Below are 18,916 nucleotides of genomic sequence, written 5' to 3' on the forward strand. Positions count from 1 at the left end.
GAAAAAAATTCCTCAGCTCAATTTCTTTTCTTTATTTAATTGTTCAAGAAAGAAGCAGAAAAGATCCATTTTCCATTATGCATGCAGAACTTTTTTTCAAGAAACAAAGCAGTTTTTAGAATTCAGAAAATACAAAATGAAATCATGCATTATTATTGCAGAGTAACATGAATATTCAAAAGTCAAAATCTAATGTTTATTAAATGGGACAGGATACAAGCCCATAACAAATACAACCCTCTTCTATTTTTATATAGTTTTTTATTCATTTATAAGATGACATACAAAGAGAATACAAAAGTAAATATTAGGGAAATTAGGGAAGGAAAAAGGGAAGTGGATAGTGGGGGGAAACAAGGGAAAAAGAAAAAAAAAGGCATTGACTTCCGACTCCTTTGGTGCAGTAAAATATGGCATTAACATCTACCCTAAACTTTTTTTATTTTTTCATAGTAATATAAACTAGTCATTTTTATAACAACAAATCTATCTAATCAGTAAAACCCAAAATCAAAGCTTCATTTTTCCCCATCTCAAGGACAAAGTCCAGAAGTGGTTTCCAAGTAGAAATAAAGGTATTTAAAAACCCTCTTCTAAATCAGGGGGTTCAAACTCAATTTCATTGAGGGCCGCATCAGGGCTGTGGTTGACTCCAAGGGCCGGGCGTGATTAGTTGACTGGGCAGGTGTGGCCGACTGGGTGGATGTGGCCAGCTCGACGCCAGTCCCAAAATTGCTGGCATGTTTCCTCTTTGCATTGGACAGGGATGAAGCCACACTGGTCTGATCTTTCCTCTTTGCACTGAGTAGAGCAGGACGGCCCCACAGGCTGGATCCAACCACATTGTAGTCCGGATCCGGCAGAAGGGCCTTGAGTTTGACACCCCTAATCTAAATCATCTTCCTTACAGTGAGTGTAGGGTAATATGATTATTCTTACCCTATTTTATATATTTTTCAAAAGGTTTTATCTTTCCTCCTGCCAACAAATCTTATCAATACAGTAACATGGAAGAATACACATTAATTTCATCCCATGTAATGGGACTGTGTTGTGGCCCAGCAGGAGCCGTTGGAGCTGCCACCAGACTCCGACAGCGAGGGGCTCTATGAGTCGGCTCTGGAGGATGTGTAGGACCCTGGACAGGATTCCAACTCCGAGCAGGGCACAGAGAGGCTGGTTAGCCACCAGGAGGCGCCTGAGCCTTGGACCAGTGGGGAGGAGATAAGGGAGAGTGATCCGGATGCCAACAGTGAGTTGTTCCTGGATGCCCGGCACCGAAGAGCTAATAGGCGTCAGGAACAGTTGCGCAGTTACAGGAGGTAACTGCACTCAGCTGGTGGTCATTAGGCTCCTCTCCAGACTATAAAAGGACGGCTTGTGCACACGCCCTTTTTGCAGAAGTCAATGCATTAACTAATGTTTGATGAACAGTATTGTGAGCTTGGCAGGCTGGATTGCTGCCAGGGTTTGTCTGTGCTGGATTGCTGCCCCGGCTTATCTGTGTTGGTTTGCTGCCAAGGACCTGTCTGTCTGTGAATAAATTCCGTAAAGTATCTTTGGCTTAGAGTGTTTTGGTGTGGGACGAGGGGGGTCAGAACAGGACTGTAATACCCCATTTGGGTACATAGGGCTATCACACTGCAAATATCTAGATATTCATAATATGACATCAAAGAGAAAGGGAAAACACTAGTGCTCAACTGAATTTCCCATTCCCGGGTAGTCAGAGCTCAGGAATTGAATAGGCTAGTCAACTTCTCACTGCTTCATAATGAACCAGAAAGACAATCATATATACAGTACAAGATTAAATAAACATACTTATATTTTTTCTGTATATTACTATAACTTGTTTGATTGCCTGAATATTAAACTATCCATGAATTTCCTCCCAAAAATAACATTTATGTATAAATGTTCTAACTTATCTGAATTAATCATGTTTTTTTTCTTTAGATTAATTCTGAAATACACAAGTAGAGACAGTCCAGTCCAGCTCAGATGACTGTTGTGGTGGGGGAAACAGGAGGAAGATGGCGTCTTTCCTGCGAGCAGCAGAAACTGCACTTGGTTTCGGGGACTGAGGTTTACTTTCCCTTTCTGCCTTTGCCTGCCTCCTAGCCAAGGAATGCTGCTTCTTCTGCTGCCTCCCCCTCAAAAAAAATCTTCACTGTCTCTGGCATGACTTCCATCCTTCCCTGCCTCTCTTTCTCATTCCCATATCGTTCCTTCCTCCGCACTCAGGAAGCGACAAGGGGAAGGGAAGAGATTGGCAGTGTTGCTGATAGCTGTGGTTACCGCGGCTGTGGCTTTCCCAAATGGGGAGGCACTGTGCCAGTGAAAGGGAAGCCATGTGGGCTGCAAGACCGGGCTGGTGAGCAGGCCATGGAGGCACTGGTAGTGTGTGTGTGTTGCTGATCTATAACTGAATGGTGGCCCTCTGTCCAGGAACATAGTAAGCCTTAGATCTGTGGGGCTGCCCTGGAGTCAGCTAGGGATCAGCCTGCCATCTCAACCCTGGTCCCTGGGTGTGCACACAGGATGCAGTGAGTGTCCAGGCAGCAGGGCGGTTCTCCACTGGCTCCAGGGTGATCCCGTGGATCTAAGGCTGTCCATGTTCCTAGCCAGATGGCTGCCATCCAGTAATAGATCAGTGCCAGCCCGGCCTGGGCCAGGGCTGAGGTACTGGGGGCTGGTCCTTCGCTGTCTGCCCTGGAAGCTCCATGGGCTGGATCTAGCCACATCACAGGCTACGTCTAGCCCACAGGCCACGGGTTTGCATCCCTATTCTACATGATCCTGTCCATTTTTCAGGCATTCCTGGTCTGAATCTCTCTACGGAAATGTAACTTTAATTTATGAAATGAGTGACATATAAATTTAATAATAAAATAATAAAATTTGTGATGAGAAGAAAAGGGGTCAGGAAGATCTGTTTTTATAAGCCCAGTTGCAAACTAAATATTCAGTGGCAGAGATCTTAAATTGCAGCTTAACTGGTATATTAAGCCAACCATGCCTTTCTATTTCTCTTAAGTAATCCAATATTTCTGAATGCTCAAATAGGATATTAGACCTAAGTGGGCATATGGTACCATCACCTAGCAGATAGTGTCACTAAAATCCAGATGAGCATACTATAATTGCTGGCAGATACACAAGGGATGAATGAAGATTGACTCCAAATTTATAAATCACCCATAGATCATAGCACTGACAAAATAGAAACTCTAATGTGCTTTTCAGCTTCATTTTTTTTTCCTTTACAGTTATGAGAAAAAATTGTGCTGTCATTGAAACTAAACCTGCAGTGAGTACTGGTCAGTGTGCTTTAGGCAATGCATTGTGATTGAATTTTTGACAGCTAATTAAAATTTACTGCATAATGCAGAGTTATGACAATGACTGTTAATGTGAGTACTGTGCATAGCTGGGCCCCCAAAAGTGTAAAGATGGTGAACTATGAAGAGCTGATATGCGTGATCAAGAACAAATGGGCAACCTGTAACAGCAACACACAGGTTTTATATGAGCAATGTTGATGAACTGATTTGCGGACAATCAATAGATCATGGGAAGGAAAATTTCTGTCAAGTTTGGCATTTCACAGAATATGTGTTGCTTCATATTAGAAAGTTTACAAACTTTTACAAGTTTTACACAACTGCTAGATGGGTTCCTTGTATGCTGATGACAAAGATGAACACTTCCAGAAATGAAATTTGTCAAGAATTGCGTTCAAACTACAAGACTGAAAGTGAGGAATATTTACAACACATTGTGACAGCCAACAAAACATGGGCACTTTGTTATGACACAGACATGAAGCATCAGTCCATGGAACACTGTCATAATGAGTAAAGTATGCAGTTCTTTGTGATGACTATTCCACCATTGCCAGAAGTATGTAGCAAATGGAGCTATGCAGAAAAGTGAATCAAGTAATGAAAGAGCTCAGGAAAATAGTAATTTTAAAATATCCCCAATTTAAATTAAAGTTACGGAAGGACACATTGCTTCCAATTAAATTTTTATATTTTTAAAAAATAGTGCTCTTACAATATGACTCTTTTGGTGAGACCCAAAAGAATGATCTTTCTGAAAGCAAACTGGAAGGTAATAATCTTCTAAAGTAGTATCTCACTATCCTCTGGCCTCTCCCTGATGCTTATCATACTAGTTTTAACTCTATTTTTCTGGGTAGCTGTACAGATTTCTGAGTAAAACATTGGCCAACTATCATCTATATTATTATTTTTAGAATTTCTATGGGTCAAGAATAATTTGGTCAGGAGAGGAGGAGCCAACATTGCGACGATACGGACATGCGGTCTCGATGCTCCGATACAGCAGCTGATACTTTTGCCGCTGGGTGGTCTAATCGGACCTAAACCATCCCGCAGAGACAGGGAACAGGAAGAATATGCCTTGCTGATCTCAGGGACATTGCAAAGTCCCTGATCGTTGCAAGAGAAGTTCTTCAAGCCGGTAACAAAAAATCTAGCCAAGGCTGACGAAGTTGGGGCGGCTCCAAAACAGAAGGATACAGAAAGAGAAAGTATTTCCAGCTGGTGAGGAATTTTTACCGTTTTAAAAAGAGACTGCCTATAAAATATTTAAAATTAATTTAAATTGGAGAACAGAAGAAATAAGCAGCGTAATTACATTTGGAATGGTTTTGGACAGTGGGTTATCTTACTTTTTAAATGCTATCTTCATGGATGAATTTATGCAAGCCTTTTAAAATGAATGGATTAAGTTTTCTTCTATTTTTTATTTTATTATTCTCTGTAACCTATGGACTAAAAATCTCCTCTTTCATTACTGTGGGTGTTCTCCTAACTCATTCAAGAATCAGACTTTTTTAAAAACTTGAAATACAAAAAAGATACAAGAAGAAACAAAGAAAATTGCAACAATAACACTGATACTTGGAGGCTGGAAGGTTTGGAAACAAAACACTCTTATTTTTCTCACTGATTATTCTGGCTTGGCACTCCAAGGTCTCACTGCTTGTTTATAGAGAGTGATAAGAAGAAAAACATACAGATGTCCCTTTGAAGTATATCTTTAACCAGAGAAAAGTGAAAATAAAACGTTATTGTGAATCTATATTTAATCTTATTAACCTTCCAAGCTAGAGCAGATGTGTTTGTTAGCTGGAGATAATGGCACAATTTCAACAGCAGAAAGAAACTTTAAGTCTGCCAAAGATATTCTCAGAAATACAGAAATTATCAAATACATATGAGAGGATAGAGAAGAAGCTAGAAGACTTAAGAGCATCTAACAGCAAAATATGAGGAAGAAGTTGAGGATGTTTATCAAGTGGAAAAAGTGGTGGTTAAAACCCTAAAAATTGAAGAGGAAAATGAATATAAAGAAATTAAATTTGGTGATATTTATGGTGATTGGTTTTTCTCTGAAAATGGAAAGAGTGGAATACTGAAAGAGGAACTAAATGGAGGGGAAATCTACCCCAGATGGCAAGATACAGAAGAAGAAAAAACAAAAGAATTTATGGATTTAAAGAGAGAAATTTTATTAGCAACATCATTGATAACACTACTGACAATCAAAGATAAGCTGATTAAGGAAACAGAAGAAGGGCATCAAAATTACATGAGAGATTTTATAAGCAAGGAGTTGCTAAGAGGAGTCCATGCAAAGTTGATCAAGGAGATGATTAGAGGACTGACACCACAAATGGCAGAAGATATGAGACTGTTTTGCTACTGGAAAGATACAGGTTGATATATGGAAGAGTATAACTTAAAACTAGTTAAACTTAGTGGAATTTAGTGACAATAGATATAGTTAAATAAATAATTGATAATGTCACTAATGTATACAATGTGTAGTGTCATGATGAGTAATAATTGGATATGAATATTGAATGGTACCCATGAAAGGAAGATTAGAAATCCCTTTGGATTATATATAAAGGTTAATAAAAAGAACTAAGTTAGGTACAGTTGAAGTCTTGTTTATTAGGGGGAAAATGTTATGATAAAGAATATAGTTAAATAAAGGAGGGATAAGGATAACGTATATAAAGGTATGGATACAACATAAGGAAATTGGATGTAAATTGTAAACAGTGATTTGAAAAGGAGGATTAGAAAATTTTGTTATTAAATATTATGGATGTTTAGCTAGAATAGGACATAAGGATTCAGTGTTAATGGAGGATTTTAGAAATAGTAAATGAGAGGCCAGTATGTGGTTATGTATTAAATCTTGATATATTTTATGATGGACGTTTAAACAATTATAGTCAAATGAAAATGGAGGTATGATGATGGTAACATGTATAAATATCTGAGTTAAAATATTTGAGTTAATATGAATTATGTTTGTTGACTGTGGAAGAGATGCACAAAAGTCTTTTTGTAACCAACTGATACACTTTCTACAATATGTAAAGAAGGATGTGTTGTGTTTGTTTTAAAAATTAAAAATAAAATATATAAAAAAAGAATAATTTGGTCAGATTATGCTGATAAGCTTTTGGACTGCAAACAGCTTTTGGATTTACAAATTCTGTTTAGAGTAAAGAATAAAATCAGACAGGGCAGGGAGTCTGGCAGAATGAAATAAGTTATCCACAAGGACAGTGATGTGTATTCATGCCAGATTACAGTAATTGTTCCAAGAAGATACCCATATATCTGAGCCGCCTTTTCAAATGGCATTTCTCCTTTAAAAAATTCTGATAAACTTCAAAACAATCTTTAATGTGGCATGTAAAGCTACCCCCACCCCCCAATATTCCACTGGGGATATGAAAGCCTTTGGGTATATGTAGAAGAGACCAAAAGTAATTGAACCGTATTCTGAATATTCTACACAGCTATAAAGTACCCCTGCCCCCAAGGCAACCAACTCCATATAACTGGAATTGAGAAATACTGTGTGCTATTTTTGTACTGACTGCTAGGTATTCTAAATTGCATTAATTGCTTCAACATTTACATATGCACACAATTAGCTATGTAACCATCTGCCTGATTGTTAGGAAAAAATGTACTGATGGGGCAGCTGTAATTTGTTTATTGGCATTTAGGACAGAAAATGAATGGCTGATATATCCAGAATATTTATATAAAGCACTGATACTGTTCTATATGAAATCAAGTGTTTGGTTCAATTAATATTGTTGACAATGGCAGCAATACAATTTCATAGGCAACCTATGTCTTACCCTGACTATATAATGAATCATTTTTTGGTTTTCTGCCTTCAAATCAGTGTTGACTCCTGGTGATTGCCTGTACAAGTCCCTACAATTTTCTGGGCAATATTTTTAGAAGAGGTTTACCTTCTTCCTGGAGCTGAGAGAGAATGACTGGTTGAAAGTCACCCAATTGGCTTCATACCTAAAGTGGCATTGGAGTCGATAATGGTTTCTAGCCTGGTACCTTAACCATTACACCAAACTGGCTCTCTACCAAATTCTTCTTTCTGCTGAACTTTATCTCTGATTATTTCCCAGTAGCTCACTGGGCATCAATTAAAAAATTGGTTAGTCATTAATTTCTTTGAGGGTTTCCCCCTCCAATTTCCCAGTTTAGCCTACATTCCTGAATCTCTCACTTAGATATAAATCAGACCTTAACCTCTTTATATAAGAGGTTCTTTGAGTTAAGAGCAAAATCAGCCAGGTGCAATAATTTTCTGAGGCCTTAATAACTACAGCTTTGATATTTTCCAGGCTTATAAAGAAGCAAAGAACTGAATAAATATGAATAGAGAACGTTACAAAAATGTTAAACACTGTTTAAAATGTAGCAAGATAGAACAATGAAGTCCAATATATTCAGAATGAAATAAGGAGCCCAATGTAGACAAAATATGGGGAGCGGGAGGAGAAGAAACCCAGTGGCCAGAATAACTTTCATGTAAACATATCAGATTCATGCCAATATGAATACTGTAAAATATATATGCCATTGAAATCTAAATTGTATCCAAGAGTTAAATTTTGCTTATAAACTACTTCAGGATACTCAACTACCTGTCATTAAGAAATTAATGCATGTAGAACTATTTCCCCCATTTCCAAATTACCCAGAAGGTGAAATTAATAACTATGCATCTCACTAGCAAACTTCATACTCTTTTAAACTGGGTAAATAATTCTGATTAATATTCAATGACAAATGCACACAATATAAAATATAAGCGATACACAAAGTTTGCAAAGACAGCATGCTCCAAACCTAACAAGTCATACTTTTGCCAAAGAGGTAAGCTATAAATGAAGCAGACAGGTCCATTTTCAGAAGAGTTTTAATTAACAGTATCCAGCGTTGGCCCTTCAAAGTGAACACTAACAGCATTGCATTATACAGTATATGATGTTGGGCCCATATGAATTATGCAGCTTGGTAACAACACTTAACTAGGATGCATTTATAGATTCTGCCAAGATACCATTACAGTACCTAATTCAAGGCTTTATAAACGTCACGTGTGAAGCCTACTAGCCTTTTTGGAAATTAATAACAGGCAAGCGAGGGGACATGTCCACCTTAAAGAGAACCCGAACGCAAAAGATCAAATAAAATCGTCCCTTGGGCTTAAACTTCACATTTGACGGATAAGTTTTCCTCCTCCGCCCTCCCCGTCTTTTTTCTTTTCCCATTACCTTTGCACGGAAAATCGCCACGCGCGTTAAGTTACCCAGCTTCCCCAAAGATCCTGATAAGATTCTGTCCCCGCGTGTTTTCACTTCGCAGGTTCCTCTGCTTGGGAGTGCCGTGGATGAAGCCCTTTCCCCGCCATGACTTACTCGGCAGCAGCTCTCGACTTAACTCGACATAAGACACCCCCCCCCCCACCGCCCCTCCCCACAAATCAGAACGAATGAACCAGCCGGAGACTCCCACCCCGATTACGCATGCGCAGACACTCATCCTCCTTTCCCAGTAGAGCGCTCGCCGAGGCGATTTTCGGCCGCTCCCCCCACCTCCCTCTTCCCAGCATTCCAAGCGGCGGATATCGAAAAGAGATTGTCTCCAGGTCGGTGTTGGGCTGACTGGGGCGTGTAGTTTTTTTTTCTTTCCTACGACGCTTTCCCTAGGAAGGGAAATACTTCGCTCTTTAATGTCGAGCTGTCCGTGCTTTTTTCCTGCCCAGTCTGCGCGAGGGTCCCGTCAGCTCCGTTCCGCTCTCTTTGTTGCCGGAAATTCGTTTTTCACCCGCGCTATAGGTAGCGCTTTGACCAACTCGGGGCGTTTGTCAACGGTTCGTCGAGCAAAGCATTTCGGGACTCGGAGTTTTCTCCGCCGAACTGCTCTCTAGGCATTGTAGTCCCGCGGGAGTTTTTGAGCGGGCGCTCGGTGCAAGTCCGGAAGCATATCCGGGCTCTTCTGAATGTGGGCGAGGGTTGTTGAATCGCGTTGCTTAGCAGCGGCCGTCCCCACCTTAAACGACTGCGGAAGTCAGCGAGGGAAGACAAAGGAAAGAGGCTGAAGGTGGGAGGAGAGGCGGTGGAAAGTAAGCGAGCCAGCGAGGGACGGCGCGGGCACCGGGGAGAGACGGGGACCGGTTCCCGCTTCTAATCGGGGTTAAGGGAAGGAGGACTGAGTGGATGCTGGGGTTATGCCTGGCATCCTCCGCTTTCTGACTGAACCTTTGGGATACTAAACCTTTGGGAAACAGTCCTTCGCAGTCGAGATTAGGATGGTTCTTTATGCGCCTAACCTGCGGTTTAGGTCGTCCACCGATAAAATAAAGCTTTGCAGGATTACAGACAGGCCTGTATCCCCCCACCACTCCAGGAGAAGGGGGTGCAGCCGGTACATTGTTCCGGGGTCCATGAAGGGGAAAATGTTGTAAAATTTTTTAAAAGAAAAACAATATTGGATATGTTAAAACTTCACAGGCAGCAGGGATGGCATCTGGATCTTACCATCCCAAATAGACAGTAAACAAAGAAGAATAAAAGAGGGGAGGAAAATTCAGCATATTAGTTGAGTGTAATTAAGGTTTGAAGGAAGAGTTTAAAGTCAACGGCACTGTGGAATAGGTAGATCTTTAGGAAGGATGTCAAACAAAAATGGAGAAAAAAAGAGTGCTATTGATGTTTAGGGCAGGGCTTCCCTTCACTGACAAAGCAGGGGGATATATTTAAACATATTTTTAAATATATATTTAATATATTTGCAAGTATGTTTGTAATTAATAAATGCACAGTTATGACATTATTGATTTATGTGTCCATGTGTAGGTGAGGGGACCCATATTAGTCTTGTTACAGCACTTAATTTCTCAGCGACCCTGACTACAGATACACGAAATGTTCCCTGTGGTCCAAATGCAGGTGGTCCTCCACTTACCACAGTTTATTTAGTGACCATTCAAAGTTACAATGGCACTGGGGAAAATGACATTTTTCACACTTAATCTTTGCAGCATCCCCGTGATCGTGTGGGATCAAAATTCAGATGCTTGGTTGGCAAATGGTTCATACTTATTATGACCATTGCTGTGTCCCAAGATCATGTGATTCCCCCTTTGCAACCTTGTAACAAGCAAAACCAATGGGGAAGCCAGATTCATTTAACCATCATGTTAGCAAATTATCAACTTCAGTGATTCACTTAACAACTCTGGCAAGAAAGTTAGAAAAATGGTGAAATGGTCACTAATGCACACTGTTTTTGGCATAATCGGCTCTCTTTCCTAGCATAGATTATCCTAAAGCAGCAAAAGGTTTTCCCCCCCTCCCCTTTTAATGCCCAGCGAGGTTCTTGGGCGAGAGAGAAGCATTGGATGCACAGCATCTCCAAAAGAAGAATACCAGATCTTGCTAATATGATCTCATGTTTTCCTGCTTGTCGTCTTGCACATGTGTTGGGGTTACATGATTTGATGAAAAAGAAGGGGAAAATTGTGTTTTGAAGAAAGTGGACCATTCACTTAAAGATTTCAATTTGTGAAGAAAAGGTGTGATGGAAGCCATATGGAGCAACAGCAAATAAAATAATATGGAAAAATATTCTTTTAGCTTCTCCATTGTTTATAAAAATACCTGAAAAGAAACAGGTTTTGAAATTTTGAAACTCATAATCCTATGGAAGTGGAAAATATTGATCCATTTTATTTATTTATTTATTAGACTTATATACTGCTTCATAGGGCTTTCAGCCCTCTCTAAGCGATTTACAAATTTTTTAGCAAATTGAGTCAGCAACTTGCCCCCACAGTCCAGGTCCTCATTTCACCCACCTTGGAAGGACGGAAGGTTGAGTCGACCTTGAGCCGGTGAGATTTGAACCGCTGAACTGCAGATCACAGTCAGCTAAAGTGGCCTGCAGTACTGCACCCTAATCACTGCGCCACCTCAGCTCACGTCTTTGCTGTCATCTCAAATAATGGTCTTAAAACTTTTATAGAAAGGTAGTTTTTTAAAAAAATGTTAGGAAACATCTTTCATTGAATATGCTAAGGTAGAGACTGGAGGACAGATCTCTTGTTGGAAATGCTTTAAACTAGATCCCTATACTAAATGGTAGATTGGATTCAGTAACTGAAATGATCTATGATTGAGCATAAAAGTATGAAATTGCTTTGGTACTTGTTATTCATAATATGAGAACCCAGATGCTGTGATTCAGAGACCAATTTACATTATTAGCATGTTAATTGTGATTTATTCAGTAAACCATGGTTAAAATGATACTTGGCATAATCTATTGGATATTTACAAAATATGTTTTTTTTTAAAAATAAACAGTCTATGCCATGTAGATAGAAAAGAATGAATGTTATATGGCAGAAGATTGCACTATTTAAATTTAGTTTTTTCATTTTTTACATTTTAATTGCCATGAAGGCAACACGGTATGAGTGCTGTATCTTTCTCACATATCAGCATTGTCAAGTGAGATGCCCCTTGGTAGCTAGTTATATCAGCAAGTACAATCAAACTTATACCTCACAGCAGGAGAGAGGATCACAATGTGAATGCTTACAGAGCCTCTGGGATAGGGGTTTGAGATCTTCAGCTTTCCACTCAATGTACTTGGCTACCTGCTACACTAACCATGTTTTAGTTCAGTGTATGAACCCTATCTCCAATCTTTAACTCGGAATGAAGAATTATAAGATAAGGTGAAGAAAAAAAAGAAAAAAATTCCCTTCAACAAAAACTTGGATCTTACTTCCCAGGATCAAAAAACTGATATTTGAATCCCAGAGAATAGTATTTGAAAAGGCCAAAGTATTTTTTCTTATATAGTATATAGCCTTGATGGCGAACCTATGGCATGCGTGCTGGAAGTGGCACACAGAGTCATCTCTCAGGGCATGCCAGCCATCGCTCGTTGCTCTTCTTGGTTCCAGCGTGTGCATGTGCGCCGGCCAGCTGGTGTTTGTGTGTGCATTTACACCAGAAATGAAATACCTGTTGACAGGCGCTACTGAACCTGCGTACCAGAAAGATACTCTTCTGGTTTCTGGTGTTTCCCCGCCTGCGTGCACACCATTTTCGGCACTCGGTTCTGAAAAGGTTTGCCAACACTGGTATATAGTATTAAAACAATGCTATTGGTTTTATTCCATAAATTATATGGAATTGAAATTTATCTTACACCTTATGTAATCTATGTGAAATTAACCGTGTAGTGGTTTTCCGTTAAGACACAATATATACCAGGAATAATGAGCTCATACTGACATATCACTTCTGGGATCTAGGAGGTATGCATTTTCCATAGTGGTCCTGCTCTCTCTCTTCCCCTTGAGATCTGGCAGACTTCCATCCTCTTAACCTTCTGAAAAACCATTAAAACCTGTTTTTCTTCCAAGTGTTGTGATACCCAGTTGGAGCTAAATGAAACAAAAAAGAGCACTACTAGTGTGTTAATTTTAGCCATGGTGAAAAAGAAAAAACAGTAAACCAAAATAAAATACCATTTTTATCATTGATATGCTTGAGAAATCTATCAACAGATTCCACACATTGTAAAACTTTGTAGAAAATCAAAGCTGCTTAGTAAGAGGAGTCTATTTATTCACTGATTCACTCATTTATTCAGACATGCATTCAATTATGGAATGCTTACCGATATGAAGAAAAAATAAATAAAAACCGAAGAAAGTGCAGGGGGGAAGTTGAGTGGAATATTCCAACAGAAATTATAGTTCGATGATTTAGAGCTATAGAACATTTCCTGTACCGACGGTTACAATTGTTTGTTGATCAGTGCACTGTTGCCTATACCCCAAAAAGTAGTAGAGCACTTAAGATGTGAACTAAAAAATTGATTTATATTTAAATTTAACATGTTACGTAACACATATTTGTCTCGAAATGACACTAACTTCAGAGCCTTATTGTGCAAGGTTAACAGGTTTAAGCGTGTACAAAACTCTGTGTAAATAATTATATAGTTATAATTTTATGCACAGTTTCTTAGAAATTAAATTGATTTTAATAATATTAGTTTACATAGAAACAAGATTGGCATCTGTTTTCATAGGTACAGACATAGAACCAATTTGTGCAATGAAATTGTGCAATGAATTCCAAAATATTAAGGACATTTGTTCTGAAATGGTTTTTCAGACATTGTAGTTATCACTTGCATTCCTTTACAATCTGCTCCAAACTTATGGTAATCAAATATTTTATTAATATAAACATTAAAAACAGAATTAAAAAAGGAAATGGTAAAGGAACCCCTTAACATAATATCAAATTTAAGGAGTAGTATGCATACAAAACCTGAAATTGGATTATTTTCAAATGTAAAAGCTGTTTTACAGGTTTTCTTATTGATTTTTACAGTAGCTCCCATATCATCTTATGGAATTCCTAAGTGAGTACATTGAGGAACCTACATGGAAATAAAGAGAAATGTTTTGGGGGCATAAATAAAAAAAGGCTTTTAGTCTTAAAACATTTGTTTGACTCCTTGTATCTAGTAACATTTCATTTGAGATCCAGTGTGGTAGTTAAGGGTTTGGATTAGGAAGGGCGAGGTGCGGTTCTATTCCACCCTTGATTAATACAAGCTTAGTGAATGCCTGTGGACCAATAACCACTCAGTCTAAACTTGCCTCGCATAATTTCTGTTAATGGGGAAAGTAAGTCATCCACTGTTCTTAGATATAATAGCTTACTAAATAAAAATACTACAAATGCTATACTAAATATTTCAAGAGGAACACTGGTATTTCTGGTAAATGTAACCTTTTCAATGTGACTACTTTTTTTTCCAGAAGTAAATGAATATTCAGGATGGCACCTATTTTGGAGTGGAAGAAAATTATGAGAGTAGATCCTGATGCTTTGCCTCGTCAGGAGGACCTAGCAGATAGTTTGCTTGAGACTGTGGCCAAGGTATTTTGCATGATGTTTTCAATATGTCTGTAATTAAAGGTATTTTAACACATATTTTTCAAATATTTATATTTTATATATTTTAGGTTGATGGTAATGCTTTGAAAGATGAGACTTCTGCACATTTAATTCAACTTTTTAAAATTTCTCAATCACTAATGAAGGTCAGTACTGATATATGGTTAAGATTTGTAAAAAGCATCTTTATAAACATTTATTATACTTTAATTATTTATATACAATATAGTCCTAAGTGTATAGCAATCATCAAACCACTATGAATAGAGGGAAAATGCTAACCTCCCCCAAAAATACATCACATGCCACCAAGATATCACAGTAATCCTGTACTAAAGTACACATATTCTGGGCTCAACTCCTATCCTGATCCAGCTTTTGAGGGAAGAGCTAGATCTTCACGGCCCTCCAGAAAGTTAATAGTGTAGGGGCCTTCCAGACCTCAGGGGAAAGGCTGTTCTATAAGATAGATGGTTGTTGTAGAGAAGGCACACCAGATGATATTGTTTAGTAAAGAGGAATGGAATGCACCCACCTTATCTGATCTGGTGGTATGGACATATCCACAGGAAGAAATAGTCCTATAGATAATTTGGCTCTGTGCCATTCAGGGCTTTAAATATGATAACTATGCTTTGAATTGCACCCAGAAAGAGACTGGCCATCAATATAAACTCATTTCCCAGTAATCTAACACCAACAGTCCTCAGAGTGCCCAGAACTATATGTACCACTGTATCTTGGAGTAATTGAAGTTTACAAGTGGAGGTCAACACTATGTCTATATTATAACCTCGTCTACATCCAGACTGAAAAGGGTCCTGATGATCTGCTTTTCTTCAAGAATCCTTTGAAGCTGAGTGCCTAGCCTTTCCACAACTTTCCCTAATAATTTTAAAGTTGGAGACTGAATGAAATTTGGTCAACCCTGTCAGATCCAAGGATGACTTTTTGAGAAATGGGTAACCTATTGCTTTAAGACAGGCAAACTCCATCCCCTCTTATAAACAGGTGTTAACCTCTGTTTATATCCAACTATACACCATCTCCCGAAAACCTTAACTAGCCAGGAGGAACATGATTCATAGCTTACAACTGCAAGGACCTTGTGCATTTCTTCAGGACCTGAAAGTCATCCCACATAATGAAGCAAGATTTGCCTCACTTTCTTCCATAGGACCTGCCTAACAGGAGTCCAACTTAGAACAAATCCAAATAACGTTATCCAACAGATTCTTTGAATAGCCCTCAGTGGCCATTCAGGGGCACTCCAGACTCTTATTAACCCTGAAAATACTGGTTATCTGAAACAAGACCACTGGTGGGCTCTTAGAGCTTCTCTATAAATTGGGGTGTGGAGATTGTGGAATCCATAGTCCACATTGGCATGATCCAGTCTGAGTCCTTCAAAATACATTCATTCCAAGCTGTGACTAAGGGCTCAGTTGAATTATGTACCAGAACTTTGGGAATAACTCATGGTTCCCTCTGAAAGCTTAAGGAATCCATCTGTTGCCTGGACAGGCTAATTGAATAGGCTCTTCTTCCCTTGCATTATAATCCCATAAGAAAGATTGGAACAGGTTATGTTTGTGTTTAGAATATTCCTGGAACCTCTAAAATATTTACAGATGTATATCAATAGTTTTGCAGCACTTTAAAAAGTTAATCCACAGATATTAATAAAAATGAGCATGGTTTGTTAAATATTTAAATACTCTAATATAAAAACATTTATGAGGCTAGAAGTAGTGAAGAAGATAAGTGACCTAAGATTTCCTGAGAAGGGAGGAGATGAGAATTTTTTTTTGCTTTTTGCCCATTCATGTATAGTCATTTTCAATGGTAAATGTAGTACTTGGATGAAAATGGGACAAACACACTTTTCCATAATAAACATAGAGTTGTAGTTGTTTTGGATTAATAAAAACAGCTCTGAAGGTTTTGGTTTTTTTACTTGTATACCCTTGTTATGGAAGGAAGAGTATAATTACATAAAGTTTATTCTTGGATTTTTGGCATGTTTATAACTTATATTGTAAATAACTTAATATTAGGGATTTATCTATAATAAACTGTATCTTATTTTAAACATGTTTTAATCCTTATGATTTTATTTTGTTGGCAGCAGTTACAAAATTTGCATTTTTTCTAATAGATGAAAAACCAAGAAGTAGAACTGGCTCTGGAAGAGGTTGAGAAAGCTGGAGAAGAGCAAGCTAAATTTGGTAACATTTCTGTAGATACATAACTTGTAAACGTCTGGACACTTTTGGGGGAAAATACAGAAGTATCAGTAAAATTGAATTTTCAGTTCCATAGAGAAAAACCCTATTTAGAGTTCAGAATTCAATATTATAGGCTTCATTGTTTTGCTTTTACTTTGCTGCTGGTTTTGAACTGTTACCTTTTACTCAGTTGGAATAGTGAGATTCTTCATTATAGTTAGTTTTAGTAGAAATATGTTTCATTTATTCTGTTATTCTAAGTTAAATATGGAAATATTGAAAACATACATACGATGATGACTAATGAGGTCCAACTTCTAAAACTGGGCCCAAAGCGTCACACAATTTCAACTTAAAATGAAGAAAAAAGTTTCTTTAAAATAAATTGAAAGATGTTAATGATCAATTGAGTTCACTCATTTTTAATTCTCTGAAAGAATAGGTAAGTATTAAAAATGGGAAATGCAAGGTTCAATTATGAAACATGGTATTCCTCTATATAATATAATTTATACTATAAACAGATATAATTTACAATTAATTTTTTTTCAAAGAAGGAGCTGTTTTTGATACTAGTAAAGAATGTGATCAGTTTTATTCTAGGTCTCATTTCAGTGTTTTGGTCATTATAATTTGATAACTTTGTCCTTTTTTTATGAAAACAGAAAATCAATTAAAAACTAAGGTGATGAAACTAGAAAAAGAATTAGAGGTATGTTTAAATTTCACCTAAAGTAAATATTGAACATTATTATTTTTGAGATAAAATATTTAAATAGCTTTATGAATCTTAATAATCTGTCTAATTTGTATGGCACTGAATCTTCTAAGCTTCAGCATGTTGTGAGGCTTGGTTTTCACATTTTACGATTGGTAATTTTAAATCCTGCAATTGTTCAATTTGCCTAATATTTTAAATATGGGCAATATAAAAAAGTAGGATCCTACTACATGTTTTAGAAAACTTCCTTGCATTAATTATTAATTGAGAAATCAGATTTTGGAGCATTTTTAAATATAATAAAAAGTATAATTGCAGATAATATGTTGACTCATAAAGTATAACCCTATTTTAAAAGTTGGGAATTTGATTTGTGCTGCTATACTGGTGGAAATAATGAATTAATTCAATATTTGTTAATTTAGTAGTTATTTTTCATTGCAGAGTCTAAATTTAATTTAGATTCCAAGACATTTAATCCAAGACAGATGGTCCCCTAGAGTAAATAGCTAAATCTGATTTTACATTGTTTAGTTGCATATTTACTATATTTCAAAACCTTTCCATGAGTTTTATATTGTTTAGAATATGCACCTTTAATTTACCCTAATATAATTATATATATATATATATAACTAGTTTTATTATAATATTTGTTAAGATAGCACAGCGATCCACTGGAAGCCGTGATACTCGATTTCTGCGTGATGAAATTCGCCAATTGGAAAAACAGTTGTCACAAAAAGACAGAGAATTAGCAGACATGGAAAAGGACCTAGACAAAGAGAAGAAAGTTAATGAACAGGTAAATTACATTAATCTCTATAAAGAGTAAAAGCTTGTTCTGAACAAACTAATGTTAGAATAATAATAGAAATTGAAAAAGAAGACCTAACTATGGAAGACTTTTAAAAAGAAAATAATGTAAATTTATATCAACATAATAGTGGTGATAGATACTATAAACTTAGGAAAACTAAAATTGTGTAATGAAATTGTAAACATATCTACACAGAAGAAGAGCCAATTGAATCAAAAAAATTTACTCAGAGATAAATGAATGTAAGTTTTCTATCTGAAATTCTTAGTGTTATTGGTAATATTGAATATTATCTATAAATTTGATTTGAAAAATACATCTGATCATAAATAATGTGTGTTTTTTAAATGAAGCACTAGAACTGTTTCAAAATTGTAAAATTATAAGAAACAATCTAATATGTATAGTGAACTGAAAGAGATGCTTTCAGATTTACTGATTTCAATAGTTCCTATGTCTAGTTTAACAAATTAATCTTGTTTTTAGTGCATTATGTATATATAAAAAGCAGTAATTTATATGTATGTATGTATATGTATATGTATATGTATATGTATATGTATATGTATATGTATATGTATATGTATATGTATATGTATATGTATATGTATATGTATATGTATATGTATATGTATATGTATATGTATATGTATATGTATATATGGAACCAAATGGAGTTTATTCCCTACATTGCAGATTGACTGAACTAAATTTGGAATTGGTAAATTATGAAGACATAATCCCTTCTGCTACTGGGTACTTGTGAGAAAATG

The 18,916-nt window shown here is 37.0% G+C and overlaps 2 protein-coding genes across 7 annotated transcripts in view; one reads left to right on the forward strand and one right to left on the reverse strand.

Annotated features, from left to right (window-relative positions):
- Positions 1 to 8,831, reverse strand: part of TMTC3 (transmembrane O-mannosyltransferase targeting cadherins 3) — a 35,093-nt gene extending 26,262 nt beyond the window's left edge. For all 3 annotated transcript variants that reach the window (XM_032221193.1, XM_032221192.1, XM_032221191.1), the window contains exon 1: positions 8,654 to 8,831. The gene's annotated coding sequence lies outside the window, so the exon portion shown is untranslated. The remainder of the gene's footprint in view (positions 1 to 8,653) is intronic.
- A 90-nt stretch (positions 8,832 to 8,921) lies between these two features.
- Positions 8,922 to 18,916, forward strand: part of CEP290 (centrosomal protein 290) — a 68,181-nt gene continuing 58,186 nt past the window's right edge. For 3 of the 4 annotated variants that reach the window (XM_032220590.1, XM_032220593.1, XM_032220592.1), the window contains exons 1-6: positions 8,922 to 9,027; positions 14,236 to 14,356; positions 14,443 to 14,520; positions 16,533 to 16,602; positions 17,268 to 17,314; positions 17,985 to 18,128. In XM_032220590.1, the coding sequence (XP_032076481.1) occupies positions 14,255 to 14,356; positions 14,443 to 14,520; positions 16,533 to 16,602; positions 17,268 to 17,314; positions 17,985 to 18,128 (441 nt within the window). In that variant the 5' untranslated portion in view covers positions 8,922 to 9,027; positions 14,236 to 14,254. Of the gene's footprint in view, positions 9,028 to 9,055; positions 9,505 to 14,235; positions 14,357 to 14,442; positions 14,521 to 16,532; positions 16,603 to 17,267; positions 17,315 to 17,984; positions 18,129 to 18,916 lie in introns of those variants that run through there. The other variant, XM_032220591.1, reaches the window with a different exon arrangement.

This window comes from Thamnophis elegans, chromosome 7 (assembly GCF_009769535.1).
Source record: "Thamnophis elegans isolate rThaEle1 chromosome 7, rThaEle1.pri, whole genome shotgun sequence".
Lineage (NCBI taxonomy): Eukaryota > Metazoa > Chordata > Lepidosauria > Squamata > Colubridae > Thamnophis > Thamnophis elegans.